The following is a 27,314-nucleotide window of genomic DNA, read 5'->3' as shown; positions in this document are numbered from 1 at the left end:
AGTGCATTGTAACTGGCTTGTTATCCTTAAGGCTTGCTTTAAAAGCATGGGGCTTGTGAGACCACGTGTTTGCTCTGTCTAGTTATCTCTAGTATGGATGTGCCCAGGGCAAACATTTTCGAAACATTTTCAGTTTGTTTCAACATTTTTCCTGATTTTGTTGCCATTTTTTCAGATTTTTCTGTTTTATTTTTCATACCATTGCTTTAATAAAACAAATTGAACGCACGTTAAAATATTAATGTGCACATAAAGGTCAGTTCTATAACTGGGTTCTGGCATTTACATGGCATTTGCATGCATTAATGTACAGAATAGCAACACTTTTTCAGGGACGTATACACTGACATGCGTATTTGGCAGCGTTGGGGTTGATATTTAACCAGCCAGAAATGGCCGCTGACCAGTTAAATCGCTTGTTTTTGGACTATTTGCTAATTATTAGCAACACTTCATCGGTTATTGCCACTGAAAATTAGCCGTTAGCGCCTTAGTGAAAAGCAGCTATTTGGGGGGGGGGGGGGGGCGTTCTGGGTTAGAGTCAGCATTTGGCTGGTTAAGTGCCAATATTCAGCACTTAACCAGCCAGGGTAACTACATAAATGGGACTACCTATAACACAGTCATATCTTTATGTGGTAATCCATAGCAGTTAAGTGCTGCATATCAACTTACTTACTTGCGTTAGTTGACTCTGCATAAACTGGCTATTCAATGTTGAAGTCTGGACATGTCCTGGGATTGACTATTGGGAAATAACGCTCACCGCCACTGGCTGAATATTGAGACTAAGGGCCAAATTCTATAAATGGTGCCTTAAAAATCTGTTAGTTTGATTCTCTAAAGTATGTCTAAAGTTAGGCATAATTTATAGAACATGCCTATGTGCCATTATTGCAACTAAAATTTCGGTGTACCCATTTAGACCACCTAAAACCAGGCCTAAATACCTGCGTCTAAGTTAGAAGCAGATTGGGTGTATTCTATAATAGTACTCATAGGGCTCCTTTTACTAAGCGGTGGTAAACCCAATGCGGGCTTACTGCTCGCTATACAGGAAGTACCACTGGGCTACAGCAGCAGCCTGATGGTATTTCCCACCCCTAGCACGCTGTCATTTTTGGTGCTCAGGCAGTGTCATGTGCTGCCCGGACACCACCGGGTTAACGCGGGAGCCCTTATCACTATCTCAATGGATAGCGGTAAGGGCTCCCCCTCCCCCCCCCCAAAAAAGTGGCTGCACGGCAAGAACTTGCCACATGGCCATTTCCTGCGGGAAGGCAATACTTCCCTTTTACCAGCTGCGGTAAAAGGGGGCCTCGGCATGCTTATAAAACACCAGCACTGGCCCCCTTTTGCCGCAGCTTGGTAAAAAGGACCCATAGTTTTATGAAATGCCCACAACCCGCCCATTCGACGCCCATGGCCACACCCCCTTTTTGACTGTGCACATTAGAATTTATTTGCACCATGGTGTACAATAAACCTAGAAAGTTGTGTATGTAAATTATAATTATAACCAATTAGTACCTTTAATTGGTTAAGTACCAATTATCAGTGCTGATTGGTTTGTTAATCAATTACATTGTGTGCACAAATTTGGCCATGCAGCCAAATTAGCATGCACAACGTAAGGTGCCATATATAAAATTTGGGGGTAAGGCTGTTCTATGAGGGTTCCCAGATAAGTTCTGGTGGCTTCATTATCTCGGAACATTCAGCGCCGGAGCATTAAAAATATCCGAGTATAAGTCAGCCCACAGCAGTCAACATTCTAAAAAGTGCCGTTTTCTGTGGGCCGAATATTAGGCCCCTAAATATTCAAAGACTTAGTTGCTTTTTACATGGTTGAAAATCCTGTTATGATGCCTAAATCTGTCTTATCTAGGGGAGTGCACACAAATCATCTTTTGTTTCACTTCAGCGTGGGTAGGGGATTTCCATTTTATACTTTTTTTCTTTCACTTTTAGCTCAAATGAGTTGCAATTTGGGGGGGAGGTCCTTTTACTAAGGTGTGTAGCTGCCTATGCACATCCAACATGCGTCAAATTGGAACTACCGCCCAGCTAACGCATGGTGCTTACCCGGCAGTAATCGGCAGTTTACATGTGCTGGCCGCTTACCACTCGATTAGCGCATGAGACCTTACCACTAAGTCAATGGGGTGGCGGTAAGGTTTTAATTTTACCGCACGTCCATTTTCGGACACAAGAAAAAAGCCTTTTTTCCAGGCACACTGAGAAATTGACCTGCGCACATCCAAAACATGTGCCTTCACTAGCGCAGGCCACTTTTAGGTACTCCTTAATAAAATGGCCCCTGAATGAAACAAAGCAGAATTTTGTTGTGTGATTTTCTTTTTTTTTTTTCCATTTCAATTTAAAACAAAACGAAATAAGCCTTAATTGTAGTTATCATTTCATTTTCAAAATTAATGTACATCCTTAGCTATACCTGGTTAAGGGCTTGCTTTCCTCTTATTGGGGTATGGACTGGTTTCTCTTATCCTACTACTGCTGCAGCTTTGGCTTTCTCAGAGCGCTATGAGGTATCCTTGCTTTTGTTCGATCATTTTACCCCTCATGGTGTGCCATAGGCCCTCTTTACCACCCATTGTGCTAAGGAGTGTTCATGCCATGCTTCATGACACTTTGTCTCATTCTTAGTGTCTTTGGGGTGGTGTTTTCTCTGCTGCTGATGCCTGCCTGCAACTTTTATAAAACTTAGATGGAAAACTCCAATTTTAGAGTAAAAAAATGGAAGAATTTCTCTCATTGACTTCAGTGGACAACTGAGGGGCTCTTTTACTAATGTGTGTTAGGCTGTTGGGACGTGATTTGGCATACATTAATATCCTATGCATTATATTATATGTATGTTACAGTTTGCATGCAGTAAGTCATATGTTAAAGACATTTAAAAATCAGCACCAGAAAGAAACTGGCACTAAGAGCTATTCTATAAAGAGCACGTGGAGATGAATACACTTTATAGAATAGCACTTAGATCCAATTCCCACATCTAAAGTTGAACCCCAGAATTTGTGCCAGCTGAAACCTGATGTAAATGTCAGTGCCCGACTCATCAAAACAAAAAGAGGAAAAAACAAAATACTCCGAACAGGAAAATTGCAGTCAAAAACATATAAAGAAACCCACAGGAATATTGAATACTCAATAAAAACATAAACTTCATACAAAAATATTTAAAAAAGATCCCAACTTCAAAAACCATGTATGTAATAAGCTTGTACCCAAAACCAGGGCTGGCTATAGGTGTGAGCATATTACATACATGTTTTTTTTTAATTGGGTTCTTTTTTTAATATTGTTGTACAAAGATGTTAATGTGGGTTGTTTTCTTTTGAGTATTCAGTATTCCTGTGGGTGCCCAACTCATGGTATTTCAGCATATAAATGCCAGTATTCTATAACAGTGTGCATACATTTTTGGAATACCCTTGCTCCTCCTTGACCACACCCCCTTTTGAGTTGTACACTAGGAGATTTAGGCACAGGGTGTTATTGAATAGTGTGTAAGAAGATGCATGCACAAATTCCAATTAATGCCAATTAAGTACAATTATGGATTCTTAAGGCTCATTAATTCATACTTGAAAGCTTATTTACCAATTTAGTTGCACATACATCTTGACACATCGCCTAAATGTTGGTGCCAATCTTTCAGTACCATATATGGAATCTGGGGGGTATGTGCACACAAACACGCATATATACTAATACTGTAAACATTTATGTGCATAATAAGCATGAAAAATTTTGATACTACATATTGTATTCTCTTGTTACTATGTAAGCCACATTGAGCCTGTGATGAGTGGGAAAGCGCGGGGTACAAATGTAATAAATAAATAAAATGTTATTGCCTGGTTTATAGATACAACTGGTATAGAGGATGGACAGTACAAAGGAGGTTCCGGAACGATCTAGACAGCAGCGATATTCAGTTAACTTAGGAGAGATAAACAACCGTCTATAATTATCCTGCTCAATTATCTGCATAGCGGTTTGAATATCACTGGTATCTGGATAAGTTCTGGAAAAGTTTGCATTATCCGAATATTCAGAAACAGCCATTATCTGAATTGTGACACTGAATATCAGGATATTTTGACTGCCATAGCTAGTATAAAAAAATACACTAACCATGGTGGCTAACCTTTGACCTTGATATTCACTGGTACCCCTTTTTGTTAGTCATGTACAATCATTGTGGACATCTTGAAAACCAGACTGGCTGGGTGGGTCCCGAAGTGAGAGCCATGTTGAAAGAGTAAGAGCAAACATGGAACACTGAATTGTGTCCGCACAGGCGACTGATAAATAAATTGAGTGCCCTCGGTATGAGACCTAGAGTAACTGGGTTAAAAATTAAATGGAGCTTGCTCTGAGGAAAAGTATGTCGTTAGTGGAGTACCGCAGGGATCAGTCCTAGCGCCGGCTCTTTTTAACATCTTTGTGAGCAATATTGCGGAAGGGCTGACTGGCAAGGTTTGTCTCTTTGCGGATGATACCAAACTCTGCAATAGGGTGGACACCCTAGAGGGCATGAATGACATGAGGAAGGATCTAGCAAAGCTGGAGGAATGGAACTAAGGTTTAATCCCAAAAAATCACAACAGGGCATTTTTCTACAGTTTTGCTGGTATAATTGTTACTATATGGCAGACTTCAGAATGGATGATATGTCAGAAGTCCTGCATTCAGTTTTCCTCTCCTGGATTTAATAGCATGTGAACTGTGGAGCCTGATTTTATATAGAACAGAAAGAGAGGTCAGGCCATAGATCTGGCGATATTTTCAATAAGACTCTGCTGGCTACACGCCTTTTCTAAAATTCCATCAGGAGCGCATGTGTGTTTGCCAATGTGTGCAGTGGGAGCAGCCATTTTAGAAACATACATGTGGACATATTAGAAGCAAGAAGCCTGTAAAAGAATCAGTTGGACTGCTAGATAACGTAGGGGTAAAAGGAGCACTCATGGAAGACAAGGCCATTGCGGAGAGATTAAATTAATTCTTTGCTTTGGTCTTCACCAATGAAGATGTGTGAAATATACCAGTGCCAGAAATGGTATTCAATGCTGATGAGTCTGAGAAACTGTAAACCTGGAAGATGTAATTGGCAACTTAACAAACTGAAGAGTAGAAAATTGTCTGGAGTAGGTAGTATACATCCCAAAGTACTGGTAAAAGTGAAAAATGAACTTGCAGAGCTATTGCTAGTAATGTGTAATTTATCATTAAAATTAAGCATGGTATCGGAAGATTGGAGGGTGGCCAATGTAACGCTGATTTTTACAAAGAGTTCCAGAGGTGATCCAGGAAACTATATAGCAGTGAGTCTGATGTTGGTGCCGGGCAAAATGGTAGAGACTATTATAAAGAACAAAATTACAGAGCATATACATAAGGATGGATTAATGAGACAAAGCCAACATGGATTTAGTGAAGGGAAATCTTGCCTCACCAATCTACTACATTTCTTTGAAGGGGTGAATAAACATATGGATAAAAGTGATCTGGCCGATACTGTGTATCTGGATTTTCAAAAGGCATTTGACAAAGTACCTCATGAAAGACTCCTGAGGAAATTAGAAAGTCATGGGATAGGAGATAATGTCCTATAGTAGATTAAGAACTGGTTAAAAGATAGAAAACAGAGAGTAGGGTTAAATAGTCAGCATTCTCAATGGAGAAAGGTAGATGGTGGGGTTCCCCAGGGGTCTGTGCTGGGACTGCTACTTTTTAACATATTTATAAATGATCTAGAGATGGGAGTAACTAGTGAGGTAATTAAATTTGCTGATGACACACAGTTATTCATAGTTGTTAAATCACAAGAGGATTGTGAAAAATTACAAGAGGACCTTACAAGACTGGGAGACTGGACATCCAAATGGCAGATGATGTTTACTGTGAGCAAGTGCAAACTGATGCATGTGGGAAAGAGGATCCCAAACTATAGCTGCTTGATGCAAAATTCCACATAAGGCGTCACCGCCCAGGAAAAGGAACTGGGAGTCATCGCTGATACGTTGAAACCCTCTGCTCAGTGTGCAGCAGCAGCTAAGAAAGCAAATAGAATGTTAGGAATTATTAGGAAAGGAATGGAAAACAAAAATGAGAATGTTATAATCCTTCCTATTACCCCATGGTGCGACTGCACCTCAAATACTGTGTGCAATTCTGGTCACCGCATCTCAAAAAAGATACAGCAGAATTAAAAAAGGGTGACGGAAATGATAAAGGGGATGGGATGACTTCCCTATGAGGAAAGGTAAAATGACTAGGGCTGTTCATGTTGGAGAAGAGATGGCTGAGGGGAGATATGATAGAGGTTTACAGAATACTGAGTTGAGTGGAATGGGTAGATGTGATTCACTTGTTTACTCTTTCCAAAAATACTAGGACTAGGGGGCATGTAATGAAGCTATTAAGTAGTACATTTAAAACAAACATTCAATGTGTAATTAAACCCTGGAATTCATTGCCAGAAAATGTGGTAAAAGCAGTTAGCTTAGCAGGGTTTTTAAAAGGTTTTGATAACTTCTAAAAGAAAAGTCCATAAACCATTATTAAGATGGATTTGGGAAAATCCACTGCTTATATCTAGGATAAGCAGCTTAAAATCTGTTTTACTCTTTTGGGATTTTTCCAGGTACTTGAGACCTGGATTGGCCACTCTAGGAAACAGGTTAATGGGCTTGAAGGACCTTTGATCTGTCCTAGTATGGCAACTCTTAGGTTCTTATGGATAAAATGAAAGGCACAGTCCCTACAGCTTCCACAAATAGTTGTCCCATTTTACAAACCAACATGTCTAAGTGCCATCAATTAAGCAGTGGTGCCAAAAGGTTAATTTGGTTTCATTCTGGAGGTAGAAATAATCAACAGGAAGTAAGAGGAATATAAAGCCCCAACTAAAATGAGAACTTCTTTAAAATCTGCATGTCCCTCTGACCTGGTATAAAACCCAATAGGGTAATTTTTTCAATGCATGTGTATTCCCTTTTTTAAATGAGAAATAATAGTGCCTGATATTCAAAAGATTTATGCTCCTAAGTTTGGGTCTCTTTTACTAAACTACAATAGCGATTCCCAGTGTGGCAAATGAGAGGAAGCCCATAGGAATTGAATGGGCTTCCTCTCATTTGCAGCAGGGGAAATCACTAGTGTGCCTTTGTAAAACAAGCCCTTTGAGAGTTATGCTCATAAAATGGCCTCTTTGAAAATTTACTAGGGATAAGTGCATAAATTGTCACTCACAATTTCACTGAACTCTTAAATTTAGGAGAACAAAAAGTGGGTGTTAACATGGGCAGATTTAGGGCCGGGAAAAGAAGTTAGCAGTTTAGCACTGATTTTCAGTACTAGAGTCATACGTTAGGCTTTGAAATCTAGACAAAGAAAGGCAGGCCTAATATTATGAGCTAAATTTATAAGATGAACTTTCTGCTGAAAGGTTATGCTCCTAAATCTAGCTAAAACTAGGGCACAAATTTAGGAGGCTAATTTAGGAGCTCAGCACGTTCTGAATATTGGGTCCTAGATTTTTGTCCTATCCATGCCACTATCCAAGGTACCCCCCCCCCCCTCCACTACACCCCCTTGAAATAGCTCTATGGTGTGGATCTGCATATGTAAATAGCAGCTTTTTGAAGTCACCATTTACAAATGTATGCCTTAATTTCCCTTCACTTTCACTGTAAATTCTCTCCTCCTATTTTCCTTTGTTTTGCTATCACATGTTGTACTTTATTTTCTTTCTTTTAATTTTTCAGTTATAAACCGCTTTGTTTTTCCCAAATGAAAGGCAGTATATCGCATTTTAATAAACCATAAACCATGCATACCATCTGCATGTTTAAATGCCACTGTTTAAATTTAGGTAACCTGTTACTGAATGAAGAGGAAAATGGGAAATACACTTAAGTACATCAGACTCCAAACATCTCTGTATTTGCGTTGCTCACTTAACTCATCTCTTTTCTGTAGAGCATGAAACCTTAAAACATGGAAAAGAAGTACAAGACTCCAAACCAGGTACTGTAGATGTTACATAGTTTCAGTTTTTCTTTAATTCCATTAGTGACTGTGATAAGCCAAATCATAATGACACTGATATGAGTAAAATGTGCATTAAAAAACCTATGGAACACAAAGCAATAAATTTTGTAAGCAGGATATAGAAATTCAAATGCGGAAGCATAGCCATGGGTGGGCCTGAGTGGGCAGGTGCCCACCCAGTTTCGTTTCAGGCCCACCCGGTGGTGATGCACATCAGATCCCACCTCTTTGGAGCTCCCCCCTACCCCAGAAGTCTCATCCCCAGAGCAGTCAGCAGCATGTTTCCAGCTGCTGACAAAGGAACTCCCCCTCCCACCTGCACATGCTCAGGTCAGTTGGCACCCCCGTGCATGCATGCATGGGGGATGCTTGTTGAACTGCGCATGTGTGTATGTGGAAGAGGGGCAGTGCCGGTGTCAGCGGCTAGAAATGCACTGCTGACTGCTGCGAGGATGAGACTACTTGGGGAGGACTCCAGAGAGGATTCTTCAGCTGGTGGGGCCTCGCCAGCCAAGGTATTAATTTTTACTGCTTCGGGGGCGGGAGTATCAGGCAGAGAGGAAATGCATGGGTCGTGCCCACTCAGTTCACTCCCAGGCCTACCCAAAAATTAAGGTCTAGCTACTCTCTTGGGGAGGGAGATCTTCAGTGTGACCTTTCCACATCACAGTTAAAGGCCTTCATCCAAGGGATATATAGACGACATAAAGCTGAATCTTTATGAGAGTTGTTATACAAATTTGCTTTGTGGCTGCATATTTCTCCATCTTGGGCATTTAAAGCTAAAATCACGCATAGTGCAGCCCGTCTAAAGTATTGCTGGACTCATGTGACTCTTGGCCATCAATTTTGGCACTGTAGAGAGGTGGTAAACTGTTGGTAATGTATCCTACAAGGCTTGGATACCTACTAGGGCTGTTCAATCACACGAGACACACTTTTTCTTTTTGGAATTTATACTTATACAGTCCCAACACCTTCTGGTTTAAAAACTTTCCTTAACTATGCCATAACATTTGAAATAAAGTCCATTTTACTCAGCTAGCTAGAGGATCATGGACCTAGTATTCAAACTTGGAGATCCCTATTGCTGTGTCAAATGCAGCCAGGGCCGCCGAGAGGGGGGGGGGGCAAAATTCCCTGGCCTCCAAGGGGGGCCCAGCACGGGGGTCAGGCCGCTGGCGCTGCAGTTCCCGGTCTCACCTGCCTGCCTCCTTGGCTCCGGGCCCCCTGCATTCGAAGCGGCAGTCACAGATTGCCTCCCTTCGGGCCTTCCCTCCCTGTGTCTCGCCCTCGCAGAAACCGGAAGTTACATCAGATGAGAGCGGGACACAAGGAGGGAAGGCCAGAAGAGAGGCAATCTATGACTGCCACTTTGAATGCAGGGGACCCGGAATCATGGAGACAGGCAGGTGAGACCGGGGACTGCAGCGGCAGGGGGAGCGACAGGGGGCAGCTGCAGCAGGGGGAACGATGGAGGTGGCAGCGGCGGGGGGGGGGGGGGGCAGAGGCGGGGCGGCCTTGCCCCGGGCCCGGCCTAGTTTCTCGGTGGCCCTGAATGTGGCTGCAGAGGCAAGGGATCACATCCTTGGACAGTGGCCCTGGTACGCTCTTTCACGACACATAGGAACCTTTTTGGTTAACGCTCTCACCTAAGGACCGCAGCTTTCTGTTAAATTGGTGATCATCACAGGTTACTGGTACTGAGACTGGCAGAAGGAATGTAATATATGATGCTATAAGTGGCCCTTATGCAGGTCTTTCCAACACACTAAAGCCATTATTACTGTAGGGGTAAAAAGGCTGAATTTCAGATTTTTCCATTAATGACCACACACTAATTTTCCCATTAGCGTGCGACCATTAGCATGTGAGCCCCTATTGCCACCAATTTTGTAGGTTGTAGGGATTCATGCACTAAACCTGTGCTAGTTGGTTAGCATGCAGCAATGCTTATATGCTGACTGATTTTCATAGGCACACCCATTCTTTGCCCTCCAGACACGCCCCTCTGTGAAAAAATTGAAAAAATACTTTAGCACATGCAAATATTACCACGGGATGCCTCAGCGCACCCCAAAGTATGCCATTTTAAGCTGTTGTGAGCATGCATTAGTGCTTACCACATTTTGTAAAAGGGCTCCATAGTTAACAATATGCAAAACAGATGCAAATCTTTGCAGATAACTTTTCTTAATGCAATAGTGACAAAAAATGCATGCATTTTAGCTCTGACACTGGTTAATTCTGTGAGTTAAAATGAGCAAAAAAGGTCCATTAAATGATTATTAAATCTCATTGGAATAATATTAATTAAATCTTTGTTTCTATTCTCTCATATGAAATCTTGTACTTCCAATAACTGAGGTCCGTTGAAAGCATTTCACTTTGTGTTAATATTAGTTTTAGTTTATAGTGTTATATAATAATAATAATAATAAGCTATGTTACTGTACAAGTGTGCTTGCATGGATTGTTAACTGAAAGTTTCACTATAATAAATAACACAGCCTACCAAAAAAAAAACAAAAATCCAGTTTTTAACAGACCTAAGATGACTCCAGAATTCTGTTTTCAGAGGAATTCAATAGAGTATTAAGCCATTAACGAATAACTTTGTCCAATGGTTTATTCAGCAGTTTGGTTCACGGTGTGACAAATTGAATTCCTCAATTCAATTTCTAGTCTGTGACCTCTCAACTTGCAGCATATTAAGTGCTGTCATTATTCCATTACACTGCAAAGCCTTTGATGCTAACTTAAATACTTCAGTGATGTACAAGCCAACCTAATGTCACAGAACTATTCCACCTTGTAAATATAGTTAATGTTGCTGTACCTAGAGTGATATTTCTATAATCTATGATTAATAATGGGAATTAAGAGTATTACAATATCTTAAGCATTGCTTTGGCCAGAAAGCACTCTTGAAAAAAAATGTATTATTGTTAATCCAAAGTTAGACCAGGGGGCTGATTTTCGAAAGAGAGAAATGTCCAAAAAATGTCAAAGCACCATCTGGATGGATTTCTTCTCAAAATGTCCAAATTTGTATTTTTGAAACCTATCTTGCAGATGTTTCTTTTACTTGGAGGTAAAATATGGTCTTTCATTATTTACATTATTATATATACTCTGGCTTGGATACTATTTAGGTAATTCTAAAGAATTTCCAGGCTCTGTTGGGCATGATGAAAATACAGCATTTTTTTATCAAACTTGTGGCATGCAGAAGTTAGATTCCATGAGAGAGGAACCTGCAGTGAAGGTTTTCAAACACAAGTAGTGGTCAATTTTTAGTATTAGTAGGGAAATGATATTACAATGGAATGAAGTTTATATACTAGGAAGTAATTTGAGAAATATATTGTTCTTGATTGTAATTTTTCAGAGCATATAGTCCTCGCATTCAGTAACATCAATGGACTTTTTTTTTATTTTGGATTATGCATCAGGCTGGTATACTGTCCACAGTGTAGATCAGTGTCTGGACTCCTTTACTCTATTTTAGGAAGAATCTATATCATGCTTGTTCTTAATCAGTTTTATAACTAAATACAAAAAAGGAAATGTCTCAAAGTTACTTTATGTTGTTACTTGTGCAACATTTGGGTAAGCATAAAAAGCTGGCAATCATGACGTTCTCACAAAGGTCCTGTCTCAGAGAATATTTAACTACATCTGCATTGACTTGGGAGCCTAAACATGCCAGATGTTGTGAGGTCCTTGTTAAAATGGCTCTTACAGTTGTCAGCTTGTGCTTGCATTTCCCGGGACTGGAGGGTAATAATCTCCCATGTGTTTAGGAAACTCGGACAATCCCCAGTAGGCCTCATTGGTTCATATTTACACAATCAAACTTTAGGTTTCGGTTTTGGCTTTGGCCAAAACTAAGGGCCCTGTTTACTAAGCCACGCTGTAGGTGCACAAACGTTATAGCATGAGCTAAAAATCAGTGCCTGCTAATACTAGAGACACCCATATACTGTTGTGTATAAATTACAAATAGAAAACAATAATAACAATGAGCAGCTATAATAACCTTCCTTCCCACCACCACCTTATACCCTTCCAACTAGAAAATGTCCCTGTGGGCTTTGTCCCCATCCCCACCCCGTCCACATGGGAACTATCCCCATCCCCACCCCGCCCCTGTGGTATCTGCCCCCGCCCCATCCCCATAGTTACTGCAGTTCCCCATCCTCATATCATTCTCTAGGTGGTGCTTCAATGCTGTGTTTTCAGTCTCTAGGGGCAGGCAGGTTCCTTGGAGTCCTGGTGAACTTGCCTGTCCCTCACTATTAAAAATGCAATAGTGAAACAGTAACCCCCCCCCCCCCCCCCAGTAGGACTGTAGATGGAGATCTCCATCTCAGCTTAGAATGAACAGTGATTCCTAATTAGCTGGAAAATAAAAACCTAAATTTACAATTTATATACATCTAATAATTCAAGCCCTGTATATAAGGTACAAATATATGAGTACTGCTTAAAATGTACAGTAAACAAAAACAATATTTGTTTTTGGATATTTGAGGTTTTCCCAGTGTAGGCGGGGGGGGGGGGGGGGGGGAATACTGGTTTGTTTCATACATTCATTTTAATTAAAATTGTAATGACCATTACAACCATTTAATGCATGCAGAATTGTATTTCTGTTAATGCATAGGCTAACCATATTAAATCAATTATGCCTTCATGAAAAGTTAGCTGACGTACATCTTTATTTTGGCAGAGGAAACAGCCAAAAGACAGGAAAGAGTACCTCCACGAGCCAAACCAGGTAAGTCATATTTTCTATCAAACTGCTTTGTGATGACTGTGAACAAAGCTTTCTTGTCTTCTCGTGCATTACATCTGTGAGCAAATGCAGAATGAGAAGCCCTCAGAGAAGGATCAAAACACAGAACACAGACTGCATATACAGTTATATTCCTGTTTCTTTAACAAAAATCAGCATAAAAGGAAATTTGATTAAAACTCCCCCCCCCCCCCCATATTGTCTGTAGCATTAAACTTTCTGTATGCTATAGATAACATAGATAATAAAATACAACTGCACATATGGGAGGTCATTTTATGAGTAACTTCAGTGTATAGAACAATGGTTTGCATGCTCAGGTAGGCACTTATGAAACTGACTGGCAGTATACATATGCATAAAAGTAGACATTCAAATAACCTATACTACTAAAGCAGGTCTAAACTTGTCCTAAGATGTAGACCATGACTGAATATATACAAGAAAACCTGCAAAAGGGAATTACATTGGCTTTTTCTTCTGCCTATCACCCACAAACCAGCGGGCAAACCAGACATTAAAAAACTTTCTTCATTTGTATATCAACAAAAAAAAAGAGGATAATTGGTTCTCCTTGTTTCCTTGGGCTGAATTCACCCACAACAATCATCTCCACTACTCCTCTCAGACATTTCCTTTCTATGCCATATATGGTTGTCACCCATGCATTCCCCTGCAGATTCCAGAGATCATCAACACCCCAGCAGCCTGACAGGTGGCCAATGATATTCAAGTAGTCTGGAATCAACTACGACGTCAACTTCACCAGGCAACTGTGTCCTATAAGTGATGCTCCGATCGACTTCGGAGACCAACCCCAATTCTCTATCCCGATGAGAGAGTATGGTTGAGTACCAAGCATCTTCATCTTCGATTTCCTTCCTAACAATTCACCCCTTGGTTCATCAGACTCTTTGCTATCCAGGAACGCATTGGGGCAGTTACATATCTTCTGGTTACCCTCCATGATGAAGATTCACAACGCCTTTCATATTTATTTATTTGTGACATTTATATCCCACATTATGCCAAACAAGTTTGAGTTCAATGTGGCTTACAATAAACAGTATAGGATACATAACAGAGAATAATGCTAAAGAGAGTAATTTGTTGTAAGAATCCAATTTTACAATACAGTATCATAAACCTACTGGGACAACTATGGATGTTTATCATTTTAAAAATCTATTATGAATGAAAAAATGTATATGAAGCAAAGAGAAAGTTAATGGTAAATAGAGTAATAACCAATTCAAGTAATAATTAGTTATTTGAGATATGGTTGTTCTCTGTGAGGGTTTGTTTGAATAGGAACGATTTGAGGATTTTGCGGAATCTAGTATATTTCCTGTATATTTCTTATTTTGAGTGGTAAGGAGTTCCACTATTTGGTTCCTAAATAAGTGAAGTTTGCAGTTCTGTAGATCACTATCTTGCAATTTGAGAGGTGTAGTCTGAGATAGTTTATTGCCTCATATTTAGTGTTTCTTTGAGGTAAGCTTATTAATGGTACCATATAGTCTGGAGCTGTGCCATTTAGGATTTGAAAGATAAAGGCACATAATTTGAAGGTGATTCTCGCTTTGATGGGAAGCCAATGTAATTTGATTAATAAAGGGGGGAGACACTTTCAAAACAAGAGATTTGTATATGAACCTGGCAGCAGTGTTTTCAGCTGTTTGGAGTTTTTTTCAACAGGTACGCCTTACAGCCAGCATATATGGCATTACAATAATCGAATTGGGATAATGTTAATGATTGTAATGATTGTAATAGTCTGAATGTTTCTGATGAGAAATAGGGTCTGATCCTTTTTAGTTTCTAAAGAGACCTGAAAGATTTTGTGATTACTGAGGAAACTTGAGTATCAAAAGTTACATGTTTGTCTATAATTATACCTAGAATTTTCAGATTATTGTCAATGGCGAATGAAGTGTTGTCAATTATGAAACTGTTGTAGTAATTTTGGTTAAATAGGTTGGTAATGACCATGAATTTTAGTTTTTTCATTATTTAGTTTTAGTTTGGATTCTGAAGCCCAGGTTTCCATCAAATTTAAGCCAAGCTTTGCCTTTTGTAAGATGCCTTGAATGTCCTTTCTGAAGGTTATGTATATGGTAACATCGTCAGCATATATGAATGTTTTGAATCCTGCTGTTTCTAGTCAGTTAGCTAGTGGTGACATCATTACATTAAACAGAATGGGCGATAATAGAGAACCCTGAGGGACGCCACAGTCCGGTGACCAAGGAGAGGATAATGTTCCTTTCATTTTCACTTTGTAAGATCTTGATTTCAGGAATCCTTGAAACTATTTGTGGACTGTGCCACATATGCCAAATGGCACCCAGAGCACCCTGCACTACATACTCCGGCCCTCGATCTGGACCCAGAATATAAGATGGACAAGATTCTGGACTCCAAACACCAGAGTGGATGTTTATACTACCTGCTCACATGGACGGGATTCGGCCCCGAGGATAATTTGTGGGAGCCTGCAACTCAGGTTCATGCATCTAGCCCTGCTTCATTACTTCCACACCCATTACCTGGGGAAACCCAACCCTGGGCCAAGGGGGAGGGGTCTGAGGAGGCAGGTACTACATGGAGGGCACGTCCTCACACCAGTGGATGCTTTCCTCCTTTCCTTGCTCTGGTGCGTGCTTTAGGCTACACCCAGGCAGACATACCCCTGGTTTGCCACACATGACATTGTGCTGATGTCAGATGCGCAGCTCCCTTCTTCTACTGGCTCCACGCTGTTCACGGCTCTGTCGGGGCCTCAGCAACAGGTTCATGAATTTCCTGTCTCCTGTATGTTGCCTCTTCCCTGCTGGGATTTTCTACTCCATGCTCGCAGCCTGACCTTACCCTGCTTGGTAGCCTTGCTCGCTGCCTGATCTTACCCTGCCTGGTATCCTGACTAGGCTTTGCTCACTGCCTGACCTGACCTTTGCCAGATATCCTGTCTACGTCTTGCTCGCTGCCTGCGGAGCCCACTTGCCTTGCCTACCTGCTTCCCCCTCCTGAGGACCCCAAGTCCTGCTGGCCGCCCAAACCTGAGGTCTTTACTCTCACAGAACGGTGGTTGGTTCAGGTGAAGACTCCAGGGCCTTTGTCGGCTGCCTGTCCACCTTTCCTGATGACGGCACAAGGGCTCACACTTCAGTTAGTGTGACAGGATGCAACAGTTAGGTACTGATCAAGTCTATTCTTTAACAATCTGCATAACTTCTGGAAATGCTTCCCGAAATGTCCTCGACCATGCCCCTTGAATTTACTCAGTATAGAATTTCCACACACATTGTTATAGAATATGATTTGTGCATAAATACCAATTAAGTTCAATTAATGCCAACAATTGGTTATTAGCAGCCAATTATTGGTGCTGATTGTCTCATTAATCAATTAATTTGTGCATGCAAATTGCCAATGTGGAGGAGTGGCCTAATGGTTAGGGTGGTGGACTTTGGTCCTGGGGAACTGAGGAACTGAGTTCGATTCCCGCCCGAAACCTCCGTTCACAGGACAAATTCCTCCTCTCATTACCCTTCTCCACCACCGCCAACTCCAGGCTCCGCTCATTCTGCCTCGCCTCACCCTATGCTGGGAACAGCCTTCCCGAGCCCTTACGCCAAGCCCCCTCCCTGCCCATCTTCAAGTCTTTGCTTAAAGCCCACCTCTTCAATGCTGCGTTCGGCACCTAACTCTTACCTTTCAGGAAATCCAGACTGCCTCAATTTGACTGCCCCTATCAGACTGACTGTTCACGTGTCCTTTAGATTGTAAACTCTTTGAGCAGGGACTGTCCTTCTATGTTAAATTGTACAGCGCTGCGTAACCCTAGTAACGCTTTAGAAATGTTAAGTAGTAGTAGTAGTAGATTCCCACTTCAGGCACAGGCAGCTCCTTGTGACTCTGGGCAAGTCACTTAACCCTCCTTTGCCCCATGTAAGCCGCATTGAGCCTGCCATGAGTGGGAAAGCGCGGGGTACAAATGTAACAAAAATAAAATAAAAAAATAATGTGTGCTGATTTGCGTGCACAAATTTAATATATAGAATCCAGGGAGATAGTGTCTAAAATCCATGGATAATGGGCTTATACATTTGCCAACCTTCAATCTATTTGAAAGCTAATCTAAATTTGTCTAGAGGTCCATTCAAATCGCAGGCATAGCTTGAAATATCAACGTAGCATGCACAAACATTTTTAAGGCATGTTGGAGAAACAAATGTGCATTAACAAATGCACATATCTATTGGCTATGGAATGTGAAGTGTTTACTTTCTGCATTTCCTGCTGCTGAGTCAGTGGCTGGCACAAGTTTTGGGTAGTGTTTTCTCATCCCTATTGGCTGTGATAACTACCAAGCTGTAGAACAGTGATCTCAGGGTCAAATATAGATCAGCACCACTTTAGTTGCATGACTTGTGGATTGCAGAAAAGTCATTAGAAAGGTATTTTAAAAGCAATACAACACTCAAAATAGATGCAAGATTTTTAATTATATAAAGATCAATATATGTAACGTATATATTGTTAATACTTGGCCATATGTGAAATCTAAGAGAAAACAGTCCTGATTGTAGAAGCTCTATTTGTGTTCTGAAAGTCTGAAAGCTGGCATTAGATATCTACATTGCCTAAAGTTCAAATCTGGATTTTATAAAGCTGGAATATGGATGTCTAAAACTGAAGTATGTCCTTATGACAAGAGGGCATGATCTGGGCGTATTTTGGGTAGGACTAGGGAGGGCCAAAAGATGGCCGTCCAACCCTGATTCTGACAGGAAAGGGATGTATATGTCCAAAATGATGAATGTTGGTATTTAGACCTGGTACCAGGCATGTCTAGGTTACAGAAAGGTGCTCTGATTGAGCATCTTTCCACTGGGGGGATTAAGGAAATTCATCTCCTTAGGGTGACAGCTTCAGAAGCTATGGACATTCATAGTACTGTTTATTAAAATGAATTTCTTATAAACTACCTGTATGCCAAAGTCTGTCAAGGCAGTGTATGTTCAGGTACAGTAGTTGTTTATCTGTCCCTGGAGAACTCATAATAAAAAAAAAAAACCAAACAAGCAAAGAGCTATGGTGGATTTGAGCTGGGATCCCTGAGTCTCTTGGTTTGCTGTTTGCTACTCTAAGCACTATTTTACTCCTCACCCTCCGAGTCCTCATTAATGTCTATGTAGCCATTTTATAACATGGACATTCCTGGGCTTCCATGACTTCCATGTCCCTTGTTTGGTCCTGTTCATGGTTTGGATAATTTGTAAAATATTTTTTCATGCTGGATGTAACCAGCACATGGACATCCATTTCTCGTGTACAGGATATATATTGATCCTGTTCTAAAACACTAGCACCACCAGTGAGGTATCGACCTAGACATCCTTATTCTGAGTTGGACGTCCTTTCTAAAATGTCATTCCACATATATTTTGTCTCTGTGTAATAAATCTGATCTTTCTGGGTTTCTTTTTTCTTGTAGAACAAGAATTGAGACATGCAAAAGTGTCTCCACACACCAAACCAGGTAAATTAATGATATACAATCTTTATCACTGAGTGATCCATTTCCCAGTAATCTGGGCCAAAACAGAGTGCTATACAGTGTTAGCTAGTTTTAGGTCTACAGTTTAGAAGTCCTTCGCATTAATGGGAGAATCTGATTCTGTAGCCGACATTACACTGAACTTTGTTCTGCTGCTTCGAGCTTTGCAGAGCAATCCATAGTTATTCTTTACTGAGGGGGGTGCATTAGCATTTTTAGTGTGTGCTAAATGCTAGAGACACCCATAGAAACATATGGGCTCAACAGTTTTTTTATCATCATCAGTCCAATGCTCTCCATAGTGTAACAACAACGTGACAATAATATGAACCACAAATTATGAAAAATATAAAAAGCTGGTACTTAAACATGTTTTTAAGATGAATACAAGCTTTCATATTTTTCAAGACATAAGATTGCTTTTGTGTGTGATTTTTTTTTTAATGCAACCTTTATGAAACGGGCACAACATATGCATCTGAGTGCCTTCACAGCCTAGGTATCCTATCACAAATATATCTACCCAACGTGGTAAAAGAGGAAATAAACTGGATCAAATGGATGGGCTTCTTCATCCTTAATGGTTGCCAAACCTGCATGATCTGTGTATTTCATTTACCAGAAAAATGAGACCTATATAGGGAACAAATTCAGACAGATTTAGGGAAGGGGGTAATTGCTCAGTACTGCAGTGACTCTCATGTTATATGAATAACACTGCTTGCAATCAACCTTGCAAATGGCTTTCTGGCTGATTTTCAGCCAGCGGCAGTCAGTATTTTGTTAAATGGCACTGAATATCAGGTGCTAAATCTGGTGGGGCTGAACATTGGAGTTTCTGCAGGTCTTAACCAATGTTCAGCTGGGGTCCGCATAAGCCAATTACCCATGTAACTTTTTTTTAATAGTCTGCAATCCCCTTCCAGGCCCCCTAAAAAACCTGCCTCTCCCCAGCTCATTCCATGAAGAAGACCCCAACTCCTCACCCCATCCCCTGAAGTGTCACCCCTTCACCCCACCTGGTGGTCTATATAGGCTCCACAGGGCCTACCTTTGCTCCCTGGTGGTCCAGTGGGACATTGAAGGCAGGAGTGAAGTCCCCTTGCTCTTGCCCCTTGTGACTAGCTCTCCAAAATGGCTGCCACGCTATACTAAAAAAACAAAAACAAAATTCCTTGTGGACTCAAAAAATAAAGATATGCAGGAGCTCTCTTAAATTCTCCTGCTTAGTTATGTAGGTGCCACCCCCTGTACTGCTTCTGACCTGTTCATTTTTTTATGGGTGGCCAGAACCAATAGCAGCACTGACTGTTTTAATGCTGCTGAATATTGGGGGTTAAGCAGCCCCAGGTGATTTAAGTGGGCAGCAGATTCTCCTGCTCGATTAAATCGCTTTGCATATTGGGCCCATTAGGTTACCATCTCAAGAGCATTGGGATGCAAAACAGTGGCCTGATACTCCTGGGCACTTCTTAAAGGAAGCAGCTAAAGAGGCATAGAGCTTCTCGCGATACCCTCTATCAGACCACCCTCCTGAAGATCCCCAAGAATATGAACCCTCCAATCCAAAAAACCCTCAGTCAAGCCTCTCAATCTGGAAGCCCTCCAATCATGATCTCCTGACATGGAAGCCCCCCCTCAAATAGCCAAAGCCCCACCCACCCATCTGTAGTCCCCCTTCAGACCTACCTTGTAAGTCTCTGCTGTCTAGTATGGCCTGGACCTGAGTAACCCAGGTTGTTCCTGCCCTTGCCAGTACTGGTTTCAAAATGGCACCAGTGACCCCTAGTAGTAGTCTTACGGAACTACTGCTAGGGGCCGTTGCCTTTCTCCCCCCCCCCCCCCCCGCTTTCCTTCTTGTCCATCAATATATATGATTTACTGCTTTCCTGTGCGAGTTTGTAGTTCCTTTCCTTTTTCTAAGCTGTTTTGGACCATTGTAAACCACTGAGAACTAGTTAGTCATGGTGGTATAGCAAATCCTAATAAACTATATTAATAACTATAAGGCAACTTGAAGCCTACTACTACTACTATTAAACATTTCTATAGCGCTACTAGACTTCCGCAGCGCTGTACAAATTAACATGAAAAAGACAGTCCCTGCTCAACAGAGCTTACAATCTAAATTAGTGGTAGTACTATAAGACTACCACTAGGGGTTGCCAGTACCAGCAAGATCAGGAATGGCTGGGGATCGATACTGGCCAGACTCTACCATACCCCAGTGATTTACAAGGTAGACCCATGGAGGCCTTTGGCTATTTGAAGGGGACTTCTGGGGGGGGGGGGGGAATTTATGGATTAAGGGACCTTTCATTGAGGGTTGCTTCAAGGTTGAGAGGCTTGATGGGGGAGGCTTCCAGGTTGAGGTGGTTGATTGGCATAGTTTATGATTCAGGGGAATCAAATTGAGGGAACTTTGGGAGGGGTGCTCAGATATGTGGGGGTCTTCAGGAAGAAGTTGGTGATTGGAGGGGACTTGGGAACAGCTCACTTTGAATTTTCCTGGCCCTTTAAGATGTGTCCTCATGCTCCTGGGATGGTAAACCCTGGTTTTCTGCTGGCATTATTTTACCATCTATAATGTGGCTTGTAGTGTTCACCATGAGTGGTGTTACTGAATTTACATAGTAATAAGGTGTTTGCATGCATTTGAATGTTTTCTATCTCATACTGCATGTTACAATAATAGAACTTGTGTTACTGCCCTTTAACTTGCCTTAAGGGGCAAATAATTACATCATAGCCACAACACAGCTTGAAAACTGCTAGGGATGTGCAGTCAGTCATTTACAACATTTCTTCTGTCATTTCCTGTCATTGGCAAAAGAAAATGGGCATGGTTTCATTTGTCAAAGACAGGTTTGCAAACAACAGTCCCCTCCCAAGATGCCTCCTGCAATCCAAGTGCCCCCTCCCTTCAAACCTACCTCCCTGGTGGTCAAGTGCTGCCATTTGAAGCAGAAGCAATGCTGATCCACTCCTGCCCATGGCCATATCCAATATGGTGGCCATGATCTTTTCCAGCGCTGATTTTGTCAGATGCTGGTGCAGTTCATAACTTATACATCACAAGGTCTCAACAATTCATTTAACTACTCTGTGTTCATCTATATGACATACAGTTGTTGTAACAATTCCTTATGGGCAATTTTAATATCCATCGATCAAGAAGGATTCATTAAGATTTATGACTCCTGAAGCAAACATTTTCATGCCGAAACATGGCTCCATGTCGAGTCTGTTATAGTTGGTGCTCCAAAAAATACATTGATATTTGTTCTTTGAAATTTTGGTTTGGAGCTTATTGGAAGGCCCGGTGACCATGCCTACTCCTTTTGTTGTCCTTGATTTTGTGCGTATGGTCGATTCTTCTTTTTTTCTCGTGGGCCATGATCTTCCTCCATAGTCTTGTAGTAATATGTACTGCTGCCTATCCCTAATAACTATTTCCCTTACCCTCTTAGCTATGGACTTTCTGGCACAGGGTGAAAATGTTACCCAGCGAAACCTCTAATGACCCTTCTTAGTGGCATGTTAGAAACAAGTAGTCATTCCTTTCATTCTCATTACAATGAAAAGTTTTTATCTTGGCCATCAGAAAAAATATGTGTGAAATAATATGTGTGAAGCTGTTATCAACACTCAAATATGGTTTGTAAATCAGATCCTCCTGTATATTAGTTATTATTTATTATTTATTTATTTCATTTGTACCCCGCGCTTTCCCACACATGGCAGGCTCAATGCAGCTTACATAGTAACAATAAGAAGAATTACAAGTCGTAAAAAGAATATACAATTTTTTAGTAAACGTAATATTAGTGGGGTTAACGGATAAGTAAATTTAACAAAGGAGGAATTAAGTGTATAAGTAAATTGAACATAGGAGGAGTGAGGTGCAGAAGGAAATGGGCGTTAGGAGGTGGACGTAGGAAGATGGAGAGGAAAAGATTGTGGATAGCAATAAGGATAATACCTGGTAATATGTTGATTATGCAGTTTAATATCAAATCATGCATTATACACAATAGCATTTGAGGAGCATATCCGTAGTAATGATATTAAGGATATTTTTCTGAACTCTAAATATTGTATTTTTTTATGTCTAACTCCCAAGCTGAAGTGAAAGCGGTACCAAGTATGTAGTAAATTGTGTGAGGCTATGAATACAAAAATGACTGCTGATGCATGCTATCTTTGGCTGCTCTTTTAATATTGCACAGAGTCCATTTTGCTAAAATTCACAACTTACTTTCATGGCCTCTAGTATTTTTAAGAGGTTCCTTTCTGCTTCTACTTATCATGCAGTACAGACTTAGGTAGGCAACTCCGGTTTCTCAAGTGCAGCAAGCTGGTTGAGCTTCCAAGGTTTCAACACTCAGGTCCCAATGGACAAAGCTTACTGTACTGGGAACATTTACTTTAGACTGGTTGTAGCCAGTCTAAAGCAAATGTTATTTAGCGAGTGCACAAAGGGGTTTTCCATGGCTTTAACATGTGCCATTAGCAGCCACCGAGAACCCAATGCAAATGTATTACATCAAGCTCATTAGTATTTAAAAGAGCATTCTGAGCAATGCGCAGCCATTTCTGTGCACTATGCACCTACCTTTAAAGACCAGAAATTAACAACAGGTCTGGAGTTGTTAGGGGGAGCAGTCTGCTTGCACTATATAGTGCAAGCAGATTACTTCCCATGGTAGGCGTCAAAGCACGGACCTGATCCCGACCCCTCACCTAAACCAAACAAAAATCCTTGGTGGTCCAGTGGACCTCCTCCCAACCTCCCACAGTTCCTGCACTTCCTCAGGAACAAACAAAATCACTGGTGGTTCAGCAGACCCCCCCCCCCCTCCAAAGAATACTCCACAACTGACCCACATCAACCCAGGCCAGGCCGGACCTCCTAGTAGCAAGCTTTGGTGGTCTGGTGACATTCCTTCCTTCTAACCCCTCTCAGACCCCTCTACATACCATCAAAGTTGGAGGCAGAGGGACCTCCTCCTCCCTCCGGCCTGGCCAGAACAAAATGGTTGTACCAGCCCGGTGCATCCTGGGATGCACAGACAGGGGCCTAAGCATCATATCAGGAAAAAACTCTTTATATGGTACTTAGGCCCCTCCCAGTGTTAGATACCGCCATTTTGTTTTGAGTGGGACCACCTGCCTTTCCTCGTCATTGTGTACAGCTCTGGAGGCAGGCTAGAACTGGCCAAGAGAGAGACTTAAAATCATTTGAGAACCACAAAAAAAAGTCATATGATAGGGTTACCATATTTGCAGAGACAAAAAAAAAAAAAAAAGAGGATAGAAAAAATAAAAATGGTTGCTACTTTTGCTAAAGAAATATTTAATCATAGTTAATGAACACACATTAAACAGCGGCTTACTTATAGTACAGCAGTAGAGAATCTACTTTTCAAGAACTTCCAGATTTGAGTTTAACTGAGTCTGAGCCCAAGTATACTTAATAGAAGAGCAGATATTCCACAACAACTTTGGCTGGCTTCTGAGATCCATGTGAAAGTCTTTGCATGATAGATGCTTAAAGTTGTGCTACATGAACAAAATTCCTGTGACAGATTCAACCAGCAGGGAAACAGAGAGAAGATCAGCAATACCTTTCTCTCTCTTTAGCACCTCCATGTGTCGAGACTAATAAGCCAGAGATGGTTTCTCTTGTGATATGGGTCGGTGTGTTTGTCATAGGCACATAAAAGAAAAAGAGGACATTTCCCAAAAAATTAAAAATCCCGGAGGACATATCTGAAGACCTCCAAAAAGAGGACATATCCTTTTAAAAGCGGTCACATGGTAACCCTACATATGACCAAATCTGTAGTGTATACTCTATAGAAAAAAAAAAGAGATTGGGAAAAACGACAGAGCAATGGGTCTCAGTCCAGTACTTGGGACATACCTAGCCAGTCAGGTTTTCAGGATATCCACAATGAATATGCCCAAGATGTATTTGCATGCATTACCTTAATTTTTTCAAATCTCTCTCATGCATATTCACTGTGAATCAGGGGTGCAGCCAGAAATACATTTTTTCAGAGGGGGATCCAAAGATGGACTGAGGGAGCCAGGTATTCTCTCCCTTTCCTAACCCTTCCTCCGCTACTGCCACCGCTGCCACTGCAAACTTCGAGGCATACCTTTACTAGCAGGGATGCCAAGCCCCGCAAACCAAAAAGATCTCCTCTGTGAGTCCCACCTGTGCTGCCAGAGCAGTGCGCAAGTTGGCAGCAGACTTCAGCCACTGACATTGGCGCTCCCATACAATTCAATTGCTAAACTGAGCATGTGCGAGAGAGCCACATCAGAGGCTGAAGAGCACCTGTTGACTTAAGTGCTGCTCTGGTAGCTCAGGCAGGACCCAAACAGATCTCTGGCTGGCGGGGCTTGACATCACTGCCAGGCATTAAAGCAGAGGGGGCCCGAGCTGAAGGTGAAAGGGCTCAGGCCCCTCAGCAGCCCCCCCCCCCCCCCCATGGCTATGCCACTGCTATAAATGTTCTGAAAAAACCCACTGATTGTGTGCCCTTAGGACTGGGTTGAGAACCCCTGCTATAGAGTAAATATTTAGGGGTCGATATTTAAAGCAATTTAACTAAGCAGGAGAGACTCCTGCCTGGTTAAATCATCTGTGCGGGGCTATCCTGGGATGTACAAATAGGTACATGAAAAAGTGTGGCTGACCTAATCTTTACTTATTTCTGCAGAGGAGGAAACCAAAAGACAGGAAAAAACGCCTCCGCGAATCAAACCAGGTAGGACATATTTTCTATCAAACTGCTTTGTGATGAATGTGAGCTGACAGAACTCCCAAAAGTACGAAGACTAGGGGACACCAAGGAAGATACATGGAAATACTTTTAACACAAAAAGGAGGAAATATTTTTCACTCAAAGAATAGTTAAGTTCTGGAGCTCCTTGCCAGAGGATGTGATAACACTGGTTACGTATCTGTGTTTAACAAAAAGTTGGACAAATTCCTGGAGGAAAAGTCCACTGTCTGCTATTGAGATAGACATGGGGAAGCTACTGCTTGCCCTGGCTTTGGTACAATGGAATGTTGCCACTATTTGGGTTTCTTCCAGGTACTTGTGACCTGGATTGGCCACTGTTGGAAAGAGGATACTGGGCTAGATGGACAATCTGTCTGACCCAGCATGGTTTTTCTTATGTTCTAATGTCCTTATGCTCATTTTCCTATTTATTCCATAAAGTCACCTAGAGGAAATGAGAAGTATATTGATTATCTAAAAAGAATACCAATACTTCCCCTTCCCCCCCCCCCCCCCCAATTGCTGGCTAAGTAATTAAACATACTGGGGACAATATTCAAAGCTCCATGTATAGTTGGTAGTGGATAGTGTTACTGAATATTCCCTCTAACCACCTAAGCTGAAATCAGCTATGATGTGGATGGTCTGGGTTTGAAGTAGGGGAAGAGTCAGCACTTATATTTGTTAAGTACAAAAATTCGGCACATAACAGGATAAGGTAGCCAAACAAATCGAACCTCATAAAACAGAGTTCTATGTTGTCCAGATGCACTGGCTGCCTACACACACCATATTTAATACCAGTACCCAGACTAGCATTAAATATCTGGATATAAACTGGCAGCGACTAAAAACAAAATCACTGACCACTGCCATCCGGATATTTACTCCTTAATAGGGATTATGGAGCCGTAAAAATTTCTGTTGGTTTTCATTATTTCTCAGACTTTTTTTTCAATTTTCAGGCATTAGTTTTAATAGCAATTTTTAAATGCACATTATCTAGTTTTCATGCAGTCAACTTACCATAACAGTCATTAATACATAAATTAGTATGCATTAATTACTACTATTACTACTATTTATCATTAACCCCTAATTCTATAAAAATTACATGTGCGAAATTGGGTGTGTGCCCAATTTAATTGAATAACGAGCTAATTAGCAGCAATAATTGGCTTAACAACCAATTATTGGCATTAATTAGATTTAATTGGAATTTACATATGTAAATTTAGGTATGGGATCCATGACTAAATTTTGCATGCGAGTAATAAAAGGGGTGCAGAAATGAGGGAGGATCATAGGCGGAACGAGGGCATTCCTAGTATTAATCCATGTAGTTATAGAATAATGGGGATACATGCCTAATTTAGGCACAATGATTTGCACCATGTTTTACTTTGGGTTAAAGGGCCGTGCCTAAAGTTAGGCGCGATCCTAAGCTCTGTTCTATAAACTGCACCTAACTTTAGGCACAGTTTATAGAATAATGCTTTTTTTCAGCACCAGTGGAGGAGTGGCCTAGTGGTTAGGGTGGTGGACTTTGGTCCTGGGGAACTGAAGAACTGAGTTCAATTACTGGCATAGGCAGCTCCTTGTGACTCTGGGCAAGTCACTTAACCCTCCATTGCCCACTGCATTGAGCCTGCCATGAGTGGGAAAGCGCAGGGTACAAATGTAATAAAAAAAAATATATATATATGGAATTCACCTAAAAATCACTAATCAACCAAATGTGCACTAACAAACACACATTTATAGTATTTAAATACCACAATGTTTAAATCGAGCACAAGATATAAACTTTTATTAGAAGAAAGTATGCTCTGGAACAAAAAATTAAAGTATAAGATTCCACCTTTGATGGGGGGGGGGGGGGGGGGGGGGGGGACTCAGAGCAACTCCAGACATCTTTCTTGACAGACAAAATGGTGTATACATGAAATAGACTCCAGGAGGTGGTGAAGACAAAACCAGAGTAGAACTTTACAATAAACATGGGATAAGCATAAAGGATTACACTACTGACAAAGAGAATGATAAATATACTGGATTAAAA

At 41.2% G+C, this 27,314-nt stretch overlaps 1 protein-coding gene across 1 annotated transcript in view; it reads left to right on the top strand.

The window, feature by feature from the left end:
- Nucleotides 1-27,314, top strand: part of LOC115464761 (triadin-like) — a 135,424-nt gene that overhangs the window by 25,551 nt on the left and 82,559 nt on the right. The window contains exons 7-11 of the mRNA XM_030195114.1: nt 8,020-8,067; nt 12,827-12,874; nt 18,393-18,437; nt 22,579-22,599; nt 25,187-25,234. Coding sequence (XP_030050974.1) covers nt 8,020-8,067; nt 12,827-12,874; nt 18,393-18,437; nt 22,579-22,599; nt 25,187-25,234 — 210 coding nt within the window. The remainder of the gene's footprint in view (nt 1-8,019; nt 8,068-12,826; nt 12,875-18,392; nt 18,438-22,578; nt 22,600-25,186; nt 25,235-27,314) is intronic.

This window comes from Microcaecilia unicolor, chromosome 3 (genome assembly GCF_901765095.1).
Source record: "Microcaecilia unicolor chromosome 3, aMicUni1.1, whole genome shotgun sequence".
Lineage (NCBI taxonomy): Eukaryota > Metazoa > Chordata > Amphibia > Gymnophiona > Siphonopidae > Microcaecilia > Microcaecilia unicolor.
The sequence above is the reverse complement of the archived record's forward strand: the minus strand, read 5'-3'. Positions and strand labels throughout refer to the sequence as shown.